Raw genomic sequence first — 19444 nt, forward strand, 5'->3', positions numbered from 1 at the left:
CCCCCCCACCCCGGCTCTGCCACCCGCCTCCAGGCGCGGTCCGAGCTGAGCCTTCGACGACCCGGCCTCCCGCCCCGCCTCGACGCGCGCCCCCCGCGCAAGCCCGCGGGGAGGGAGGGCAGAGGCGGTGTGGTTGACCCACAAGGCCCCCGGCCAAGCTCCTAGGCCGGGGCGCAAGCGGAGCGGAGCGGGGCGTGGCAGGGCGGGGCGCGCCGCGCCGCGCCGGCCGGGCCGGGCCGGGGGTGTCGGATGTCACCCCCAGCGCACACCTCGGCCGGGGGGCGGAGGAGCGAACCACTGAGATGCGGAGACCTCCCCGGTCCTAGAGCGGAGCAGGAAGTGTCCCAGGGGAGGGAGCCGGAGGGCTTCGGCCTTTCCTTTCCTCCGTGTCCGGCGGGCTCCGGAGGCGGTCAGGCCTGCACGGCCCGCCAACTGGGACGCGGCGCGGCGGTGAGTGCGGCCCAGGCGGCCCAGGCTTCTGTGGCCCGCGCGCCCTGCCTCGCTTCCAGGAGCCGTGCGGTGAGTCTCCGGGGAGGGGGATAAGACAACACAAATGTTGCCTGAAAAACATCAGGCGCCTCCATTTGCTACCATTTCTTCCCTCCTAAGCGGAGCCGTGGTTTTCTGGATGAGCAGGAGACGGGGGCTCGGCTAGCCAGGGACGGAGTGGCCTCTGCAGAGAACCCGCCTCAGGAAGCACACCCGGGGGACCGGGCTGGAAGGATGAGGAGCTGCTGCCGCAGACTTCCGCCGCAGGAGGGATTTGAGTTAGACGCAGGGAAGGAGTTCCAGGCTGTGAGGTGAGGAGCCGGGAACTGGGTAAAGTGGAGGTGGATATGTGTATGTGTAGGGAGGGAAAGGGAGAGAGGGAAAAGGGAGAGAGATCTGGAGCGAGGAAAGGCTTGCCCTTTTTCCTGGGCATGCCCATCCCCTCTTCTTTCTACTGATCCAGCTCTGTTCCTCCGCCTAGAGCTTCTTTAAGCATGCCCCGCCTCCCTGTGGGATCCTCTTGGGACCAACGTTAATTCATTCATCACACATCATTTCTGAGACTCTTATGTGCCAGGTGCTAGGGTGACAGGAACACGGCTGTCTGGTTAGGGATGATGGGCAGAGCCTAGAGCCAGATGCCCGAGAGAGGGTATCTGAGTACTGACTGAGGGTGGGGCACAGGTTGGGTGCAGACCTGAGGAACCTAGAGGCCCTGCACGTGTGTGATGGCTGAGTTCATGGAACGTGGCAAGTGAGTAAGGCTGAGATTGGGTGTCAGATGCAGGAGCAGACACTGGAGGAAATCCGGAGGCGGGGCAAGCTATAGCATGTCCAGCCAGATACCCTCAAAGTCCTTTTATGCCAGTCTGTATTTGTTTTTATGTTGGAAAGCAAAGAGGTATAGAGATTTGGGTTTTTTTGATTGCCATTCAGTGACTTTGTTGTTCTTCTGTGAAGAACACTTGTCTTTCTGTGAAATGGGAATGAGGGCTGCGTTTTGCATGGAACCCTTGCGGGGTGGGGGTACTGAGCTGTTAAGATTAAGGTGCTGGCATGCTGGGGAGCCTCATAAACCTGGTGAGGAGGGCAAGTGACCATGTCCAAGGATCTCAGAGGCCTTATGGTGGTGGTGGGGGCCTGTGTGCGACCCCACGTGCCATTCATTTTCCCTGGGTCCCATAGTTTTGAGTAGTGGCCGCTACTCTCTGATGTTGCTCTGTATGTGTTCACTGGGGAGGTGGAGGAGCCCCTGAGCCCCACCCTACAGATATGGAGGCTGTGCCATGAGTGCCCAACCTCTGTTCTGCCTGAGAAAGGTCTGTGAGGTGTGTGTGGTTTTCTTCATTGTGGTTTGAAAAGAAGAGAAGGCAAGATGGGTGGAGGCCAGGTGGAAGGTCCAGACATTGTTAAATATATGCTAAAGTTTACTATTCAGACTTTAGTAAGTTGGGTGGAGGTTCGTCTGAAAGCACTGATGTTTTTAAATACATAATGTTATTTTTCTGTAGGAAACTCAGGATGTGGCTGCCTCTTTTGACTTTCTCCATCTCTTGTCTGGGGATCTTCTAGGCTGTCTGCTTTATTCCCTGCTTCCCAGTGCATATTCCACTGAGCAAGGCTGATTCTCAGTCTGTGTTGGTCTAGCACTGATCGTCAGCCCTAGCCACCAGCAGGATGAATTTCCTGGATCAGCTTTGAAGACTTTTCCTGTGCATGTCTGTCTTTGTCCTTCTAGCTCATTTTGTAAAGGTCTCAAGGGCAAGGACGGTGACTTTGGCTCTGAAGCCTCAAGATAGCAGCCTTCTCAGCTCGTCCATTTCAGGTCCTTTCCAGGAGGACCTGGACACCGAAGGTACCACAGAGCGTTAATTACATCTCTCTCCTGCATGTGGCCCTGTTGGTCTCCTGGGATGCTTGGAACGCCAGTGCCACGTTGAAATGCCACTGATTTTCTCCTGGACTCCCTGCCTTGTTTGTCCAGTCACCCAGTTAGGGGAATCACAAAATGATGCTTTTGGGAATGGGGTCATTCCTTCTCTCCCTTTGTGTAAGGATCATCCACACTGACACTTCTCACATGTCCCAGGGCTTCTCCCAAGGGCTGGTCTCTGTGGGCTTTTTCACTTTTCCCATCACCACCCCCAAAAAACTACTGCAGGAGACCAGAACATTGAAGCCAGTGATTTCTGTTTGGAAATAGGGTCGTCTTCTGCTGCTGACCCCCATCAAATCCCATCATGCCCACAGCCCTGTGCCCCCGAGTCTTGGCTCCGAAGGAAAGTGAGGAGCCCAGGAAAATGAGGAGCCCACCGGGAGAGAACCCTAGCCCCCAGGGTGAGCTTCCCAGCCCCGAGTCCTCCCGCCGCCTCTTCCGACGGTTCTGCTACCAGGAGGCGGCGGGCCCTGGGGAGGCCCTGCACCGCCTCTGGGACCTGTGCCGGGGCTGGCTGCGGCCTGAAAGGCACACCAAAGAGCAAATTCTGGAGCTGCTGGTGCTGGAGCAGTTTCTGGCCATCCTGCCCCGGGAGATCCAGGGCTGGGTGCGGGCCCAGGAACCTGAGAGTGGCGATCAGGCTGTGGCTGCTGTGGAGGCACTGGAACGAGAGCCGGGGAGACCCTGGCAATGGGTGAGCAGAGGGGGCTGGGCTGGGCTGGCTGGGAGGATGGGAAGGGAGAGGGAGAGAGTGGGGCTGGGCAGCAGGTGTGGAAAGGGGGGCCACCTTGTGCTTTGATGGTTTGGTGGGGTCACACGTCCCCTGGCCAGGGATGAGGAATTCCATCTAGAGCTATGTGCTTCGGTTATACCCACATTGAAGTTTGGTTTCTTAGAAAAGCAGATTCCATTCCCTAAAGGCCCTAATTGGTGGCATGGTTATGTTACCCCCCCGCCCCCGCCACTTTATAGCCCTGTACAAGGCTGGGACTGAGCTTCTAGTGGTAGAGTCAACAGTCAGCAGGCCCAGGGAGGGAGGGGTTTGCCCAGTCCCTGGCACAGTTGCTGGTCCTCATCTGGCTAGGGACTTCTCCACCGAGCTCTGAAAAGCCCTCTCTGGGATTGCAGCTCAAGCACTGTGAAGACCCCGTGGTGATTGACGATGGGGACAGCCCTCCAGACCAGGAGCAGGAGCGGCTGCCAGCAGAACCCCAGAGTGACCTTGCAAAGAGCCAGGACGCCCAGCCCATGGCCCTGGCTCAGGGCCCCGGGCTTCCAAGCAGACTCTCGGGCCAGCTCAGCGGGGACCCAGGTAGGGAGCCCAAGGGAGTGGGGAAGGGGTGTTTGTACCTAGTCCTGTGCACTTGGAAGTAGCTCTTGACATTTTTAGTTCTCTCCTTCCCCCTAAGTAGCCTGGAACCATTTCCAGCGTCTGGTTCTTCCCTAGAGCAGTTCAATCAGAATCTCATGAGAGTATCCTCTTTATGGGTGCCAGGTCTGCCCAGAGGGACCTCTACTATGGGTAGGTGTTTTTGAGGCTGCATCATCTTGTCTCTTTGAGGGCGCACCTCTGGGCTTTGTTGGTCTGGGGACAGCTGGGCACTGTCACCGTCCCAATAGGGCCTGTGTGGGGAGCTGAGCATGGCCATGTCCTCTTGTCTCTCTGAACCTCTCTTTCCCCAGCCAAACAACTTCTGCTCTCAGGATTGTTATAATATTGCAAAGAAATATAAAAATGCTTCCTAAGGGATAGGGTGATATCTTCAGGACTTGGAGCATGGATATTGGCTAGACGTGTCTGAATATCTGTACAAAATGCACTAATGGCCACAGTCAGGTGGCTTTGGCAGCAGATACACTTGGCTTTGAATCCTCCAGGTATGACCCGGGGCATGCTTCTAAACTCTGCAAGCCTCAGTTTCCTGGTCTGTCCAGTGGAGATAATCTCAATAAAGTGAGTCACATGAAATTTTGGTTTCCCAGTACATATAAAATTTGTGTTTACACTGTAGTCTATTAAGTGTCCAATAGCATTATGTCTAAAAAAATCAATGTACATACTTTAATTGAAAATATTTTATTGCGGACTATCATGAGCCGTCAGCACGATGAAATCTTTTTGCTGGTGAAGGGTCTTGCCTCCATGCTGATGGCTGCTGACTGATCAGGATGGTGGTTGCTGAAGGTTGGGGTGACTGGCAATTTCTTAAAATAAGACCACAATGAAGTTTGCCTCATTGATTGAATCGTTCCTTTCACGAACAGTTTCTCTATAGCACGTAATGCTGTTTTATAGCATTTTACCCACAGAACTTTATTCCTTTTAAAATTGGAGTCAGTCCTCTCAAACTCTGCCATTGCTTTATCAACTAAGTTCATATAATATTCTAAATCCTTTGTTGTCATTTCAGTAGTCTTCACAGCATCTTCACCTGGAGTAGATTCCATCTGAAGAAACCACTTTCTTTACTCGTCCATAAGAAGCGACTCCTCATCCATTCAAGTTTTATCATGAGATTGTCGCAATTCAGTCACATCTTCAAGCTCCACTTCCAATTCTGGTTCTCTTTGCTGTTTCCACCACATCTGCAGTTTCTTCCTCCACTCAAGTCTTGAACCTCTCAAAGTTATCCATGAGGATGGGTATCACCTTCTTTCAGACTTCTGTTAATGTTGATATGTTGATCTCTTCCCATGAATGTTCTTTTTTTTCTGGCTGTGCCACGCAGCTTGTGGGATCTTAGTTCCCCAACCAGAGATTGAACCTGGGCCCCGGCAGTGAAAGCACAGAGTCCTAACCAGTGGACTGCCAGGGAATTCCCGTGAATGTTCTTACTGGCATCTAGAACGGTGAATCCTTTCCAGGAGGTTTTCAGTTTACTTTGTCCAGATCCATCAGAAGAATCATTGTGTATGGCAGCTATTGCCATGTGAAATGTATTTCTTAAATGATAAGACTTGAAACTTGAAACTACTCTTCGACCTGTGGGCTTCAGAATGGATGTTATGTTAGCAGGCATGAAAACAATGTTAATCTCGTATATCTCATCAGGGAGCTCTTGGGTGACTAGTCAAAAAGCAGTACTATTTTGAAAGGAATCTTTTTTTCTGAGGAGTAGATCTTAACAGTGGGCTTAAAATATTCAGTAAACCATGTTATAACCAGATGTGCTGTCATCTAGGCTTTGTTCCATTTATAGAGCACAGGCAGAGTAGATTTAGCATAATTCTTAAGGGAAGTTTTAGTAGTTTTGGAATTGTAAATGAGCACTGGTTTCAACTTATAGTCACCAAATGCATTAGCACCTAACAAGAGAGTCAGCCTGACCTCGGACGCTTTGAAGCCAGGCATTGCCTTCTCTCTAGCTCTGATAGTCCTATAGGTGGCATCTTCTTCCAGTATAAGGCTATTTTGTCTAAACTGAAAGTCTGTTGTGCAGTGTAGCCACCTTCATTTAATGATCTTGGCTAAATCTTCTGGATGACTGGCTGCTTTACCTTGGACTTTTATGTTATGGAGACCGGCTTTTTCCCTTAAACCTCGTGAACCAACCTCTGCTAGCTTCAAACTTTTCTTTTTCAGCTTCCTCAACTCTCTCAGCCTTAATAGATTGAAGAAAACTAGGGTCTTGTTCTGGATTAGGTTTTCGCTTAAGGGAATGTTGTGGCTGGTTTGATCTCTCCAGACCACTAAAACTTTCACCATATCAGCAGTAAGGCTGTCTTGCTTTCTTGTGTGTTCATTGGAGTAGCACTTTTAATTTCTTTCAATAACTTTATGTTTGCATTTGCAGCTTGGCTGTTTGGTGCAAGAGGCCTAGCTTTCAGCCTATCTCAGCTTTTGACGTGCCTTCCTCACTAAGTTTAATTATTTCTGTCTTTTGATTTAAAGTGAGAGGTGTGCGGCTCTTCCTTTCATGTGAACACTTAGAGGCTACTGTAGGGTTATTAATTGGCCTAATTTCAGTATTGTTGTGTCTCACAGAATAGAGAGGCCCGAGGAGAGGGAGAGAAGTGTGGGAGCCACTGGAACACATTTATCAGTTAAGTTTGTTGTCTTATATGGGCATGGTTTACGGCACCCCAAAACAATTACAATAGTAACATTAAAGATCACTGATCACAGATCACCGTAACAAATACAATAATGGAAAAGTTTGAAATGTTATAAGAATTATCAAAATGTGACACAGAAACATGAAGTGAGCAAATTCTTTTGGGAAAATGGTGCCAGTAGGCTTGTTTGATGCAAGGTTGCCGCAAACCTTCAGTTTTTTAAAAAAGTAATATCTGCAGAGTGCAATAAAATGAGGTATGCCTAGATACCCATAAAATACTGAACAGGGGGCCTGAGCTGCCCATGGTTTTTTTGTTTGTTTGTTTGTTTGTTTGTTTTTATTTTTTTATTTTTTGCTGTGCCGTGCAGCATGTGGGATCTTAGTTCCCTGACCAGGGATCAAACTCGTACCCCCTGCAGTGGAATCATGGAGTCCTAACCACTGGACAACCAGGGAATTCCTGCCATGATTTCTAGTTGAAGTAATTAATCATCATGGAAAGAAGTGGTGCTCTCAGCTTGAAGGAAGTGACCTGTAGGGTGTGAGGGTTAGTTTGGGCAGACTTGTGCTACAGTTGTGCTACAGTTATAGATGGAAAAAGAAAGTATGAGGAGACAGGAATGCGTTCTTATGATTCACAGAAGTTGTCCTTGTCATTGTAATAAGGTTTTCAGTTTTTAAAAGTTTCTTTATGTGTGAAACTATACTGATTTCTGTTCAAATCAAATTAACGCTCCAGCCTCTCCTTGGTTAAAAGTCAAGACAGATGTGCTAGTTTGTTTGGGCTGCCATAATAGAGTCCCACAGACTGGGCAGCTTAAACAACAGAAATTTATTGTCTCACGGTTCTGAAAGCTGGAAGTCCTAGATCAAGGTATCAGCAGAGTTGGTTTCTCCTAAGACCTGATTCTCCTTGGCTTCTAGACAGCCATCTTCTCCCTGTTTGCTCACATGGTCTTCCCTCTGTGTGTCTGTGTCCTAATCTCCTCTTATTATAAGAGCCTCAGGCATATTGGATTAGGGCTCATCCCAGTTACCTCATTGTAACTTAATTATCTCTTGAAAAGCCCTATGTCCAAATCTAGTCCCATTCTGAGGTACTGGGGGTTGGACTTCAACATATGAATTTGGCAGGGATGTGGTTCAGCCCATAACCACAGGCATGAGAAACAACCATTTGCCCAAATAAACAATACATGTGCAAGCAGCCTGGGTTATGCAGTTGATGATGGCCGTGATAGGACCCTCAGGAGGAGGAGGTGCTTCAGGAACTGTAGCAGCCTACTCACTCCTGGGTGAAGTTCTGAGATAATCCAGCTACCATGGATGGGCTTTGGGTCAAAAGCGTCAGCGCTTCCATTTCCTTGAGCAATAATGAATGGACAAAGTAGGCATGATGAGAGTTAGCTATTAAGAACACCTTAAATGTTCAGGTGATTTATCATTGGGAAGCACTTCCAGTAAAAGCCATATAGTTCCTAATCTTGAAGCTTTTCCCCAAAATATAGATTTTGTTTGGAGGCTGAAAGCTGTCCAGAGTAATCTTTAAAGCATCGATGTGCTCATTTATCGTGGTGAAAGATAGGGTAGGGCTGTGTCTTATACCCCAGAAGGTGGTAGGTATGAAAGCAGAATTAAAACATGCCTTCCTCAAATCCATGCCCACCTAGCCTGAGCTTCTGGCAGCGGAGTGAAGAGGCTGCCTTCCGTGGGGAATTCTCCTCACACACCCCCACCCAAGTGTCACTGCTGGTCTGAGCTGGCTCCTGTCTCAGGCTGTTGTTCCAAATAGCCACACCTGCCCCTGCTGTTTGCCGAAAGCTCTATGTCCCAGGTGTGAAAGGTGAGGAACACTGGCTTCTAATGTTAGCTTCGACACTGATCTCACATTATGAGCTGCGGTTAACCTCCCAGATTTTCTCCAAACTGAGAGATGATAGTGCAGCTTATTCTGTGAAAGGAGTACCTTTTGTGAAACAGCTCATTTTGACATGGCTGCACCATAGGCCAGGTATGTGGCTCACTTCTTGCAGAAGCCTGGGCATGTGCTGGTCAGGGGAGAGAAATCATATAAGAATGTAGCAGAAGCCCTTGGTAGCTCAAGATAAGGGAGAGTGAGATGATCCCAGTACTACAGTGTGTACACATTTTGAGTGATGGTGGTTGGGCACTGTGGGAGGTGCTCTTCCAGGAGCCTTTGACAGAGATAATAGTCTTAAAGAGCTTTGCAATTTATAAACTTATAAATGTATAAATTTATATGACACTGGAGTCCCACAATAATCTTAATTGCTAACAGCTCTTACTGACCCCTTTTACACCATGGACCTCTAACCTTCATTTCCCTTGTATTGTGGATGATACAGCTGAGGTCCCTGGACCTTCAGGGAGTCACATAGCTAGTTGGTGGCAGAGCCAACTGGACCCCAGGCATTCCCCGTTACTGCCCCCACTGACATGTCTGAAAGTAAAGTGACAGAAATCCTTATTTTGCAAGTGCTTTTTTTTTTTTTAACTTACTTATTTATTTATTGGCTATGTTAGGTCTTTGTTGTTGCATGTGGTCTTTCTCTAGTTGCAGCGAGCAGGGCCTACTCTTCATTGTGATTTGCGGTGGCTTCTCTTGTTGTGGAGCACAGGCTCTAGGTGCGCGGGCTTCAGTAGTTGTGGCTTGTGGGCTATAGAGTGCAGGCTCAGTAGTTGCAGTGTGCGGGCTTAGTTACGCCGCAGCATGTGGGATCTTCCTGGACCAGGGATCAAACCCGTGTCCCCTGCATTGGCAGGCAGATTCTTAACCACTGTGCCACCAGGGCAGTCCCGCAGGTGCTTTTTATGTGCATCATCTGGTAATCCTCTTTCTATAGGTGAAAAAAGAGACCCAGGATTTTATGAGCTATCCATTTCTGATCTCTTTCAGTCCTGCAAGACACTTCCCTTCTTCAGGAAGCGAGTTTGAGGGACGCACAGCAGGTGACTGCCCTCCAGCTGCCCCCGGTGAGTAATTTCTTCAAGGGTCTTTGAGAACCCCATATTTGCCTCTCTCCAAGCTGCATGGCAGCTTTTCCAGGACCCCAGCCAGCTTGCTGTCTGCCCCACAGGTTGTTCAGCCCTAGCAGAGAAAAACTAATACAGGAAGGGCATGAGTTTGTAAGATGCTCTTTTGCATCCGCCCTGCCTGTTTAGTCCTGGCTGTTCACCATACTGGCTGTTTGTCACCTTCGGGAGCCTTTGTGCAGACAAAGATGGTGGAAAACAAATGCCCTGGAGTCCTTGTCTGTTGTCCTCTTGGCATCTTAGAGTTCCTTTCCTGTGAAAAAAGAGACCTCTTCACTCTTTTACTTCATAGGGTATTTTTTTTATTTAATAATAATCACGGTAGTAGCTGTTTCAGAAATATTAGGAAATGGAGGAAAAAAGCACAGATTATTTCAGCACCGTCACACAACCGTGCAGTGAGTTGTTAGGGAATCTCCTCTGCATTTTCCCCTTCCATGTTCCCTCACGAGGCTTACTTTCTCAGGTGTCCTCACAGGATAGGGGCTGGTGTTGGTCTGGCAGGTGCTCTCACCCACCTCTTTTCAGCCCAGTTTCTGCCTTTGGCCTTGGTTTCCCACCATACCCCTTCATTTTTATTTCTAATGCTTTCCATTGGCTGGCATAAAATTTAGTGACTGTACCACAGAGTCATCTCCTCCCACAAGAATGGGCTGTGTGAAGGTATGGACTTTGTTTTGTTTCTGGTTCCCTGGCAGCTTGAAAACTGAAGGACAGTAGATGCACAGGAAACACATCTCAAGTTTGCTGTCCGCGCAGTGCATTCGATAAGACTTTAAACTTGGGGAGTGGAGAGGGCTCAGGATAGGAAGGATTAACCAGGGTACATGGGATGGGGTGTCTCTATTCCCTCAGTGCTGTACTCATGGGCCCTAGTGCTCAGCACACGTGTTTTAGCATCCTCTATGTACTGTGATAGTTGTTGAACACAAATGACTCAAAGGAGATGAAACTCATATTTCTTATTAAAACTTGATACCTTTGACCAGTATGACACACAAGGAGATACTGTGAATTTAATATCCAATGAGCTTTGGTATTCATCTTGTGAAAGGAAAATGTAGATTTTGATAAATCAGTGCTGTTTTATCACTCTATTGAGGATAGTTTCTGCCTAGTGCACTAGAAATCACCATTGTGAAGGTCTTTTTTTTTTTTAGTTTTTAAAAAAAATTCATTTGTGGTAGAATGTGCATAACATAAAATTTAGTATCTTAACCATTTCTAATGTACAGTAGTGTTTTTAAGTGTTCAGTCATGTTAAACATATTCACATTGTTGTGTAGCCAATCTCCAGTATTTTTTCATTTTGCCAAGGTGAAATTCCTCACAAATTAAGTAATTAATTCCCTCCATTCCCTCATACCCCCAGCCCCTTGAAACCACCATTCTACTTTTTCTATGATTTGACTACGCTGGATAGCTCATAAAAGTGGAATCCCACGGTATTTGTCTTTTTCTGACTGACTTATTTCATTTAGCGTAATGTCCTCAAGGTTCATCCATGACGTAACATGTGTCAGAATCTCCTTCCTTTTTAAGGCCGAATAATATTCCATGGTATGTATGTAATGCATTTGGTTTATCTGTTCATTCATTGATGGACACACCTTTTATTATAAATAATGCTGCTATGATCATGGGTGCACATAAAGTTTATATATTTTTTATTTTTTTACACAATTGTAGATTCACATGTAGTTGTAAGAAATAACAAGAGATCCCTTGTACTTTTACACTAAATGGTAACATCTTGTAAAAATATAATACAGTATCACAACTAGCATATTGACATTGATACTTTTAGGATACAGATCATTTGCTTCACTGGAGGATCCTTCATGTTGCCTTTTACAGCCAAACCCACTTCTCTTTTACCCCATGCTCTCATCCTTCTCTGACAACCACTAATCTGTTTTACATCTCTGTAATGTTGTCATTTCAAAAAAATTATATAAATGGATTTATCAGCATAATTCTGTGGAGCTTCAGCCAGGGTTTTACATGTATCAGTAGTCCATTCCTTTTTTAGTGCTGAGTAGAATTCCTTGGTTTGTATATACCACAGTTTGTTTAACCCGTTACCCATTGAAGGATATCTAGGTTGTTTCCAGTTTGGGGCCATTTTGCATAAAGCTGCTGTAAACATTTGTGTACAGGTTTTGTGTGAACATCGGTCTTCATTTCTTTGGAGTAAATGCACAGGCATTCAGTTGTTGGGTTGAATGGCAAGTGCATATTTAGTTTTTCAGGGAACTACTACATCCTTTTCCAGAGTGACTGTACCATTTTGCATTCCTATGAACAATGTATGACTGATCTACATTTTTCACATCCTCCCACCATTTGTTGTCACTTTTTTAATTTTAGCCATTCTGATAAGTGATATCTCATTATGGTTTAAATTTGCATTTCCCTAGTGACTAATAACGTTGTACATCTTTTCAGGTGCTTAGCTGCCATGCGAATATTCTCTTATGTGAAATGTTTCTTCATGACTTTTGCCTGTGATCTAATTGGACCATTTACTTTTTCTCTGTTGTTTCAAGAGCTCAGTATGTACTCTAGATACTTGTCCTTTGTTGGATATGTGTTTTACAAATATATCCTCTCACTCTGGAACTTGTCTTTCCACCCCTTTAACAGAGTTTTTAGCAGAGCAAAAGTATTAAATTTGGATTAAGTCCAGATTGTGAGTTTTTCCTTTTAAGGATCATGCTTTTGGTGTAAAGTCTAAGAACTCTTTGCTTAGTCTTAGATCCCAAAGATTTTCTCCTGTTTTTTCCTAAAAGTTATATAGTTACGTACGCATTTTACGTTTAAGTCCATGATACATTTAATCCGTGATCTGTGATCCATTTACATTTAAGTCCATGATCTCTAAGTTTTGTATAGGGTGTGCGACTTAGGTCAAGATTCATGTTTTTTGCCGGTGGACGTCCAGTTGCTCCAGCACCATTTGTTGAAAACGTTGTCTTTTCTGAATTGCTTTTGCTCCTTTATCAAAAATCCATTGAGCATATTTGTGTGGGTCTTTTCCCAGGTTCTCTGTTCTGTTCCGTTGATCTGTCTCTCTCTCTAATAGTACATAATTTTGATTACTGTACCTTATACTAAGTCTTGAAATTAGGTAGATTGATTCCTCCTTTTTTATTTTTTTTTCTCAAAATTATTTTAGCTATTTAGTCCCTTTGCCTTCCTCTGTGAATTTTAGAATAATCTTGTCCATATCTATAAAGGGTATAACTGAGATTTTGATAGGAATTTTGTTAAACCTGTATATCAATTTGGGGAGCATTGACATTTTTATCATCTGAATCTTTCAATCTGTGAATGCAGAATGCTTCTCCATTTACTTAATTTTTTTGATTTCTTTCATCACTGTTATGTAGTTCTTAGCATATACGTTTTGTATGTGTTTTGTTAGATTTATATGTAGGTACTTCATTTTTTGAGGAATTACAATTTTTATTTTTAATTTTGATGATAACACATCCATTTATAGTATAATAAACACAATTGATTTTTGAATGTTTATTTTCTATTCTGTGACCTTGCAGGATTCATACATCAGTTTAAGGAGGGTTTGGGCTTTTTATTTTATTTTAAACAGTTCCTGGATTTTCTGTGTAGACAATTGTGTCATCTGCAAATAAAGGCAGTTTTCTTTCTTTCTTTCCAGTTTTTATGCTTTTATTTCCTTTTCTTGCCTCATTCCACTGGCTAGAACTCCCAGCACAATGTTGAATAGCAGCAGCGGGGACAGACATCCATCCTTGCCTTGTTCCCGAAATCAGGGGGAATGCATTCAGTCTGTCACAATTAAGTATAATGTTAGCTGTAAATTTTAAATAAATTATCAAGTTGAGTAAGTTTCTTAATTCCTATTTTTCTGGAGTTTTTATTATGTGTGATTGTTGAATTTGTCAAAACCTTTTCTACTTCAGTTGATATGATCATGTGAATTTTCTTTAGGCTGTTAATATTATGGATTTATTGATTGACTTCTGAATATTGAACCAGCCTTGCTTCCCTGGAATAAACGCCTTCTTGTCATGGTATAAAATTCTGTTTATATATTGCTGAATTTTATTAGCTATTATTTTGTTAAGGATTTTTTTTTTTTTTTTTTTTTTTTTTTTTTAAAATTAGTGGGCCTCCCACTGCCGCGGCCTCCCCCGTCACAGAGCACAGGCTCCGGACGCGTAGGCCCAGCGGTCATGGCTCACGGGCCCAGCCCCTCCACGGCATGTGGGGCAAGTGGGGGCCACTCCTCATCGCGGTGCGCGGGCCTCTCACTATCGCGGCCTCTTGTTGCAGAGCACAGGATCCAGACGCGCAGGCTCAGTAATTGTGGCTCACGGGGCTAGTTGCTCCGCAGCATGTGGGATCTTCCCAGACCGGGGCTCGAACCCATGTCCCCTGCATTGGCAGGCAGACTCTCAACCACTGCGCCACCGGGGAAGCCCTGAGCGTACTTTTTTAAGGCAATTTTAACTTTTTCCACCGCCGTAACACCACTCCGTATTTCTCACTGCTGGTCTTCTCTTCAAACACTTTTTTCAGGAGAATCCTCATCACTATCTCTGTTTCTGCTTCTCTATCCTCTCCAATTAGAAGATCCAATGTATCTCCCACTTCACCGTTCTGCTTTTCTTCCATAATTTTTCCCCGTTCAGCCTGAGTTCACCTTTGTAGAATGCATCTTCCACTTTGTTTCTCCGGATATCTAGGCCCGTCTTCAGGATAACATCATATCGGAAAGACTGCACTACTTTGTCCAGGTCCTTATGGTCTCTGACCGCACTGGGGTTGTCCTCTGGCTCCTCTTCTTGCTCACTCATGATGCTCACTCTCTTCATCAGAGTCCCCTTCATCTTCCACTTTTTGCAGAGTCTTTTTAGTGGATTTTTTAGAGCTTACATTACTTTTTTTTTTTTTGCGGTACGCGGGCCTCTCACTGTTGTGGCCTCTCCCGTTGTGGAGCACAGGCTCCGGACGCGCAGGCTCAGCGGCCATGGCTCACGGGCCCAGCCGCTCCGCGGCATGTGGGATCTTCCCAGACCGGGGCACGAACCCGCGTCCCCTGCATCGTCACGCGGACTCTCAACCACTGTGCCACCAGGGAACTCCGCTTACATTACTTTTGAGTCTTATGGAAAATGGGAAAATATATTCTTGAGATATTAAAAGCCCTGAGAGTCTCAGTGAGAAAATGTTATGGAAAAATGTTTTATAATTTGAAGCATTTAACTTGGTACTAGACAAATATAAGTATCGATTCCAGGAAGCACAGTGTTTATGTGAAGGTTACCCTCGTAGCGCTCCGCAGAGCCCAATCCAGGCATCTGGCTTTCTTAAAACGCTGCTGGGCAATCTGACTGTCATAGCCATGGCTCGTACGACCTTCCCGGGCCCTCAAGGTCAAGGGAAACTGGACACCAGCGTCCTCGAGCTTAAGGTCTGCGTCTGCAGCCAATAGGAACAGCCGGGCCCAGGGGAAGACGGGCCTCGGCCCGCCGGGTTCGCAAGGCCCCTAAGAGCCCCCGGAACCACGGGGCGTCCCGAGCTGGCCCGGCTGCGGCAGGATGCCAGAGACTCACGCGGAGACCTGGCAGGAGCGCGGGCGGGGGACTGGAGCTCGCCCTGCCCGTATTTCCCATGTGCTTGCTGTGAAGCAGCAAAAGCGGCAGCGGACAGGGGGCACCGCATGCCGGGCGGGGGCGCAGTTACCTGTACGTCAGCGCCGCTCCCCCTTCCCCGCCCCCCACCCCATGGCTTTGCGCGCTGGTTGTAAAGGATTTTTATATCAATGTTGATGAAAGTTACCTGTCAGTGGTTTTTGTTTGTTTGTTTTCTTTACTGTCTTTGCCTAGTTTTGTTCAGGGTAATACTAGCTTCAGAAGATGAATTGGGAAGTGTCCCCTCTTCTTGTTTTCTAAAAGAGATTGTATAGAATTAGTGTTCATTCTTTGAACATTTGGTAGGATACTCTAGTGAAACCATAAGAACCTGAAGGTTTGGGGGTGGGGTGGGTTGTGTGTGGTATTTTAATTATATATTAAACTTCCTTAGTGGTTATAGGGCTATTCATACTATCTGTTTCATAGTGGATGAGTTGTGATAGTATGTATTTTTCAAAGAATTGTTTCATTTCATCTAAGTTGTTAAAATTTGTATGTGTGGAGTGATTTGTAGTATTCCTTTATCATCCTTTCTGTTATCAGCAGGGTCTGTGATAGACCCTAACAGCTAGACCAACCTAACAGGATTCTTGCTGCAGACAGGCCAGCGTGACCAGACATCACCTAGGATGAGGAAGCCAATCAGATGTGGAAGACAGGACGTTCTGGTTAAACCGACTTATGCTAAAATTGAGTTTTACAAGGAAGTGCACAGATGGACCCAGGGGAAGGTTCAGGAGCCTGACTAAAGTTTGGTCAAGCAAAGAACCTTTGTCAATATAGCTTTTTAGTGATTGTATTGCAGGAAAAATGGGGCACAAGAGGATGGTCATGTCCCAGGTCTTGGGGGAGTTCCTCGGACAGCCAGTAAGTGAGGGTCCTTGGCTTCGCACAGGAAAGAATTTAAGAGTGAGCCATAGTAGTGTGAAAGCGGTTTATTTAGAGAGATACACACTCCGCAGACAGTGTAGGCCTTCTCAGAAGGCAAGAGGTGGCACCGAAATATGGGGTGGTTAGTTTTTATGGGCTGGGTAATTTCACAGGCTAAGGAGTGGGAGGATTATTCCAGTTATTTTGGGGAAGGGACAGAGATTCCCAGGAATTGCGCTACTGCCCAGTATTTTGGCCTTTTATGGTTGGCCTCAGAACTGATCTGTGCCTGTGGGTGTGTCATTTAGCATATGCTGATGTATTACAAGGAGCATATAATGAGGCTCAAGGTCCACTGGAAGTCAGATCTTCCACCATCTTGGGCCTAGTAGGTTCTAACCGGTTTTTGTGGTATCCTGTTCTTAATGGTTGTGTCATTTTTTTAATGGTTGTGCCCTTCCCCCTTCCTTCCTGTCTCAGTTGCTCTAGGTATTAAATATACATAACTTTACATCCCTTCCCCCTCCTCCTTTTATAATACAATTGATTTAAATAGTTTCTCTACATACATTTAGAACCATGTCAGACAGTGTTATAACTGGTGCTTCAACTATCAAATATTTATTTAGAAAACTTAAAAAGGAGGACAGCATATCGCCTTTGCTCGTATTTTGACTTAACTTTTTCCTTTCTTCCTTTCTTATGTTCCATAGTTCCTTCTTTTATTGTTTCCTTTCTGTTTAGAGAATTTTCTTTAGCCATTCTTTTAGGATAAGTCCGCTGGTGGCAAATGTACCTTTTTTTTTTTTTGGCAGCGTTGGGTCTTCATTGCTCTGCATGGGTTTTCTCTAGTTGCCTCAAGCGGGGGCTACTCTTCGTTGTGGTGCGCGGGCTTCTCATTGTGGTGGCTTCTCTTGTTGCAGAGCACGGGCTCTAGGCATTCGGGCTTCAGTAGTTGTGGCACACGGGCTTAGTTGCTCCGCGGCATGTGGGATCTTCCCGGACCAGGGATCGAACCCATGTCCCCTGCATTGGCAGGTGGATTCTCAACCACTGCGCCACCAGGGAAGTCCACAAATGTACCTTTTTTTGATTTATTTGAAAATGTCTTGGGCTTCTGAGGGGGGCTGGGAATTCCAGCTCCCCATGTGGTCTCCACTGATACAGTCTGTGTTGGGGTGGTGTGGGGGAAGGACTGTTACTAGTCAGCAGGGATGGAAGTCCCAGCTCTCTGCTTGGCCTTGGCCTTCTCTGAGACCACCAGTGGGGGTGCTGGGGCACTTCATTGCAGCCTGGTGAGGGTGGAAGTCTAGGCTCCCACTCATTCTCTGCTAGCATGAGCAAGGTTGGGGGCCATGTTTTTTTGTGGTGCTTGGCTGGACTAGAGCAGTTATTGTCTGTCTAGCTACTTTCCTGGTCCTGTGGCTGAGAGAACAGGCTTTTGTTAGGGTTGTATTTTTATCTGTGCCTATTGGTATTTTGGGGTCACCTGCTCCTTCAGCTTCAAGTTTTGATATATGAGGCAGAAAGAAAAACCAGGGTACTCTCCACTCTGTTGTTCCTCGCTGTGGTGTCTGAGGTCCCTAGCTGGTGTGCCTTCCTCTTTCCACCTTTCAGAGAGAGTTTGCTGTGTTTTTTTAATATATCATTTCCTGGGGTTTTAGTTGTACTTATTGGGGGGGAATTAAAGGAATGTATGTCTGCTCCATCTTCGAGAAGGCGGCAGAAGTCTCCTCTGAAACTTTAAATGGACATATTTATTTCCCCCACCCATTCTTGTTATAAAAATTGGCAAGATTTAGAAAGTGAAAGGATATTACATGTTTCCAGTTATCTGAGAAGATCTCTGAGTGTTTTGATGAACTTCCTTCTTTTCTCTGCTGTTTTGTTTTGTGCCTTTCTAGGATCATGCTGTATTGAGTCCTGTGTTTATGCTTTGTCTCCAGTGTGTACGTAAGCATTTCTCCATATGATATAAAAGCTCCCTGGGTATCCTGCTAAGTGGCTGTGTCAGGCTGTCAGTGATTGGAGCATCATTGATCCATTTACCGGGACCTGGGACTTGGGTTTGCTTACATGATGCTGTGAACATCCGTGCCCACCGTGTTTTGTTCCTATTGCAGTTTGGGGTAGATTCACAGACACCTATCCAAGGCTTACAGGGGAAAAACAGCCGTATGTTTTGAAAATTACGTAACTGCCAGTTTTTTCTTCAGAATCTTCAGAACCTTCACCTCTGTAGTGCTGTCTTAGAGCACTGACTTCTTTCATATTTCACCAATAGTGGCAGTTACCTTCTTTTTCTCATTAAGAGACTTGTCAGGGAGGAAAAAAACTTTTTCTTCTACTCTCTAAGGTTCAGTGGCTGGGAAACTGCAAATTGAGCTGGTAAAAGACAGATTAACAGGTGAAAAATATTTATTTTATATGGCTATGGGATGCCTCACAGAAATGAAAGGAAAACTAGAAGGCACTCAGACCCAGAGAATTATACCATTTTAACTACAGTCAGTACATTTATGGAGAAATGACAAGACAAAGAGGATTTTGAGCTTCAAGGGCTGGTAAATTGTGGGAAGGTAGCTATATGTGGAAACGAATGGAAGATAAAGGTTATTTAGTTAAATTTGTTATGCTGTCTGGGCTGATAAAGAGTCTAGAGTTCTGTCTGGTTATTAAGAGTCACACTGCCCACCCTGGTAGGAGGGGAGGAGTCCTTCACAAAGGAAAATTTGCGCCCTGCCTTTAGGCAAGTAGGGGGAGGGTACTTCTGCAGTCTTTCTGTTTCTCCATTGCCTACAGCTCAAAACAGCCCTTAGGCCAAAGTGGCATATTTTGGAGTGGTGTATTCTTACCCCCTTCAAGACCAAAATCAAGTTCTTTGCTGCAAGCCCTTGTGTGGAGAGCCTGTGGCTTCCTGAGGCTTGTCTTCCACTCTGTGGAACTTGTCTTGGACAGGCTTCCCCCACACTGGCCTCTGGCTAGCAGTAAAGCCACTTAAGGGCTGATAACTGTAGGCTCTCAGGCTCCACCCCAGACCTGCAGGGGCATAATGTGCATTTTTACCAGGATGCTTGGGTGATTGATATGTACATCCAAATTTGAGAAGACCAGTTCCAAACAGATTCATCTTTAGAAATTTTTAAAATATTATATTTATTTTTATTTTTAACTTTTGCTTTCGCATTAATATCAAGCTTGGGGGAGACTGCCAGAATAGAAAAGACTTGCAAATACTCTTCACTTTAATTCCCCCATTCTCTGTCACTATCTCTCTCTCTCCCCCTCCTCCCTCTCTCTCTCTTACTCTGTCTCCGTCTCAGCCCCAACGCCCCCCCCCCCCCCCTTTTTTT

General features: G+C 45.8%; 1 protein-coding gene and 1 pseudogene across 1 annotated transcript in view; one reads left to right on the forward strand and one right to left on the reverse strand.

The window, feature by feature from the left end:
• The first annotated feature begins 270 nt into the window (after positions 1–270).
• The window catches only part of ZNF496 (zinc finger protein 496), a 39710-nt gene continuing 20536 nt past the window's right edge, over positions 271–19444 (forward strand). The window contains exons 1-6 of the mRNA XM_007460949.1: positions 271–450; positions 575–800; positions 2228–2344; positions 2693–3119; positions 3554–3737; positions 9401–9477. Of these exons, the coding sequence (XP_007461011.1) occupies positions 2730–3119; positions 3554–3737; positions 9401–9477 (651 nt within the window). The 5' untranslated portion in view covers positions 271–450; positions 575–800; positions 2228–2344; positions 2693–2729. The remainder of the gene's footprint in view (positions 451–574; positions 801–2227; positions 2345–2692; positions 3120–3553; positions 3738–9400; positions 9478–19444) is intronic.
• On the reverse strand, positions 14020–14937 carry LOC103082234 (uncharacterized protein C6orf203-like; annotated as a pseudogene).

Source organism: Lipotes vexillifer, unplaced genomic scaffold (genome assembly GCF_000442215.2).
Source record: "Lipotes vexillifer unplaced genomic scaffold, Lipotes_vexillifer_v1.1 scaffold469, whole genome shotgun sequence".
In the NCBI taxonomy this organism is placed as follows: domain Eukaryota; kingdom Metazoa; phylum Chordata; class Mammalia; order Artiodactyla; family Lipotidae; genus Lipotes; species Lipotes vexillifer.